Source organism: Hippocampus comes, unplaced genomic scaffold (genome assembly GCF_001891065.2).
Source record: "Hippocampus comes isolate QL1 unplaced genomic scaffold, H_comes_QL1_v1.1 scaffold393, whole genome shotgun sequence".
NCBI lineage: Eukaryota > Metazoa > Chordata > Actinopteri > Syngnathiformes > Syngnathidae > Hippocampus > Hippocampus comes.
The window spans coordinates 27,351-30,848 of record NW_017805831.1 but is presented as its reverse complement, the minus strand read 5'-3'; the positions used below and the strand labels follow the sequence as shown (position 1 = coordinate 30,848).

The following is a 3,498-nucleotide window of genomic DNA, read 5'->3' as shown; positions in this document are numbered from 1 at the left end:
TCAGGCCGTACCTGCTGGCTAGCATGGCGCCGCGGTGCCAGGGCTCAGTGGGAGCCATCGTGGGCGCCGTCCCAGGGGTCATTTCGCTGTCGCCGGGCGAGACGGTGGTGGGCGCTCACCAGGGGCGCCACTCCAAGCTGGCGCAGTATCGCCGCATGAAGACCGACTGGAAAACCAACGTCTACCTAGCTCAATCAGGCCGTACCTGCTGGCTAGCATGGCGCCGCGGTGCCAGGGCTCAGTGGGAGCCATCGTGGGCGCCGTCCCAGGGGTCATTTCGCTGTCGCCGGGCGAGACGGTGGTGGGCGCTCACCAGGGGCGCCACTCCAAGCTGGCGCAGTATCGCCGCATGAAGACCGACTGGAAAACCAACGTCTACCTAGCGCGCTCGCGCATCCAGGTGAGCCTCGCCGCCGCGCCCGTTGGGGCCCGAGGCAAGGCCGGCCGGGCGGTCACTCGCGTTTGCATGTATCCGCGCAGGGCCTGGGGCTGTATGCCGCACGAGACATCGAGAAGTGCACCATGGTCATTGAGTACATCGGCGCCATCATCAGGAGCGAAGTGGCCAACCGCAAGGAGAGACTCTACGAGAGTCAGGTGACCTCATTGGAGGGCTCTCACCGCCCGACACGTCCTCATCAGGTCCCCCCAAAAAATGGAGCGCGTTGTTTTTCCAAGTACAATTTTGACGGCAGCTTGGACGACGACCCTTGGCGCCGCGCAGTCGTCGCAGCGTTGACCACCCGTGCCGGTTTGCCACCCACGTCCTAACGTTTGTCTCGTGTGCGTAGAACCGAGGCGTGTACATGTTCCGGATCGATAACGACTATGTGATCGACGCCACCATCGCCGGAGGACCCGCCAGGTGCGACGGCGCCTGATGACGACAGCCGCGGCCGCCGGCGCTGCCGCGTCACTGATGTCGCCTGCGCTTGTGATCGATAGGTACATCAACCACTCGTGCGCCCCCAACTGCATGACTGAGGTGGTGAGCGTGGAAAAGGAGAACAAGATCATCATCAGCTCCTGTCGACGCATTCAGAGGGGAGAAGAGGTACAGTAGTACATCCTTTGCTTTGCCGCGCTCGCTCAACTGCATCTGTCCTTCCGCGCGTTTGTCCGGCAGCTGTCCTACGATTACAAGTTTGACCTGGAGGACGACCAGCACAAGATCCCGTGTCACTGTGGCGCTTTCAACTGTCGCAAGTGGATGAACTGAGCTGAGAGTTGGATTGGCGGACGGACGGCTGAGCGAACGAGCAAGAGGCTGGTCCTCTGTGTGTAAATGTGTAGAAAGACCAGCAGATGATTTGGTGTAAAATACATTTGGTTTGTTTTTGTATTTATTACTAAAAGAACTTATTTTTTAATCACTCTCCTTTTGTGTTTGGTGGCGAGTGGCAGCATGTAAATAAAGTCTGGTTAAAAAAAAATAATAAGGAAATCACCCTTTGGACAAGATCCGTTTTGAATTGTTTCGTTTATTTGCCATTGTGTCCATTTTTGTTTGTCACCATGCCCCGTCTTGCTTTTTTTCCCCCTACAGTGTGATCATGATTATGAATGGATTTTTTTTTTGGGGGGGGGGCGGGATTATGTGGACCCTGATTTGGAAACATGTTCATCAAAATAAAATATTTTACATCTTGAACAACATGGCACCGTGTATTGGTGTAACTGGAGAAGATAAAAAAAAAGATACATGCTGAATGAACCGATTAGGGTAAACCCAACTCGGTGAATGAGGAAAATATTGCAAAAGTTCTCATGAAAAGGAAGGTTCAAGTTTGGAGCGGGCTGTATTTTGCGCATCTCTGCACTTTCCCAATTGTTATCCCAAGGCTGCTTATTTACATTCGGAAGATCTCATCCCACACCAACCCCCCCGAAAAGGGCTACCAAAGGTATGCCGAACTATCGATCCTGTGTTGTTGTCTCCTTTTGGACACGGATTTGAATTTTGGGTCTTGTGCCATCTAGCGGGCGAACTGAATTGTTCGCGCTGTGACTGACGTCAGGAAATGCTGTACTGGAAACAAAACCCCATTGCAGTATTTGTAGTAAATAAGGGCGGCACGACCGCCTCACAGTGCAGAGGTCGCGGGTGTACCCCGCCTGCTGTTCCCGAACAGCACGCCCGCGACCCTCTTGAGGATTAGCGGATTAGAAAACGGAAGGGTGTTGCAGCCATTATTTACTTGCAGCAAATGATGTAGCGCAAAAGCTTGCTAGCTAGCTTGCTTGCTTGTTTTGGAATCACTGAGCCACGCCGTGACGGCCTTTGATGCTGAAGTTGCCCCCGCGTGGCGGATTTTGCTCGGACTGTAATTCTGAAAGCAGTTGGCGGAAGTGTATCCCGCGGCGTGACGTGACGTTTCCGGTGTCCGTCGTCCGGATCTGGTGACGCGCCGTTGATGTTTGTCGTCGTCAGTTCGTGACTTGCGCCGCGTGGTCAAACTCGTCTTGACGGCTGCTGACGGGACGCCGGGTGAGTCACGTGACCTCCCCGCCGTCGAGCGCGGCGGCTAGCAAAATTGCTAACGGGTCCGCTAGGAACGGAACCGAGCTCGTGTTGACGCCGCGGGCTCGGTTCCGTTCTCGGACGGCCTCGAGACAAACGTTCAGCCCGCGCGCACGTTGACCACTTGTTGACGATGTGTTTGGCGGTTCTGCGAGGCGCTTTTCGCCACCTTCGGGCTGTCGTCGATGTCCTCCAAACGCATTCCGTTTGGAGAAATGGCGAGGCGACACCGTACGCGCACTTTGATTGGAGAACGACGAAAAAAAAAAAACCAAGAGAATCCTTCTTTTGGCGTCCGACTGTCTTATCATCATTAGCTTTGTCTTGAAGCGCACTTTCTGATCGGAACTGTGGCTAGAAATGAATCCGAAGCCAACTTGTTGATGGGCTTAAGGGCAAATCCCCCAGAGGAGATTTGCTTGTTTTCGACGAGTGCGGACATTTTATGACCGGACTTTGAGTCGTCGCCTTGTTTTAACGCGGGCGATCATTGACGAGCTTTTCGAGGGTGTGCAGAAGGAGGAAGCTGCCTCCCTGGCCTTCGCAGAGCTCCGACCCGCACCGGTGCGCGCTACCTTTTGGACGCCACATGCGCGATGTACGGACGAGAAACAACCATTGCCGAGATGCCCGCCTTTACGACCCCTGACGCGGTAGTCGAGCGGAGGCGCGCAAGTGAAAAGTTCCGACTTGTGATATAAGAGCGCAAAATCGAAGCCTTCACATCTGACCGCGTTTGTGTGTGCGCGATAGTGTGCGGGCGCGCGGATGTAGCGGTGGGACGTAAAGCGATGCGGCGTGCGCTGCGATGGCTCTGGTGCCGCTGCGCTACTTCTGCTACGGCTGCCTGGTGACGTCGGCCGCCTGGTCGGTGCTCCTCGTCGTCTACTTGTCGCGGACGGCCGAGCCGGGCCTGGGCAGGACTCCCGTCGGGCCTCGGCGCCGGGCCGTCGCCGAGGCGCCGGCCCGGCGGGGCG

The 3,498-nt window shown here is 56.0% G+C and overlaps 2 protein-coding genes across 3 annotated transcripts in view; both read left to right on the top strand.

The window, feature by feature from the left end:
• Window positions 1-1,651, top strand: part of kmt2ca (lysine (K)-specific methyltransferase 2Ca) — a 42,370-nt gene extending 40,719 nt beyond the window's left edge. The window contains 6 exon segments of the mRNA XM_019887492.1: window positions 5-290; window positions 293-400; window positions 481-597; window positions 792-865; window positions 946-1,054; window positions 1,127-1,651. Coding sequence (XP_019743051.1) covers window positions 5-290; window positions 293-400; window positions 481-597; window positions 792-865; window positions 946-1,054; window positions 1,127-1,219 — 787 coding nt within the window. The 3' untranslated portion in view covers window positions 1,220-1,651.
• A 627-nt stretch (window positions 1,652-2,278) lies between these two features.
• galnt11 (UDP-N-acetyl-alpha-D-galactosamine:polypeptide N-acetylgalactosaminyltransferase 11 (GalNAc-T11)) overlaps window positions 2,279-3,498 on the top strand; it is a 4,219-nt gene continuing 2,999 nt past the window's right edge. Inside the window, exons 1-2 of one of the 2 annotated variants that reach the window (XM_019887497.1) lie at window positions 2,279-2,488; window positions 3,275-3,498. In XM_019887497.1, the coding sequence (XP_019743056.1) occupies window positions 3,330-3,498 (169 nt within the window). In that variant the 5' untranslated portion in view covers window positions 2,279-2,488; window positions 3,275-3,329. The remainder of the gene's footprint in view (window positions 2,489-3,274) is intronic. The other variant, XM_019887496.1, reaches the window with a different exon arrangement.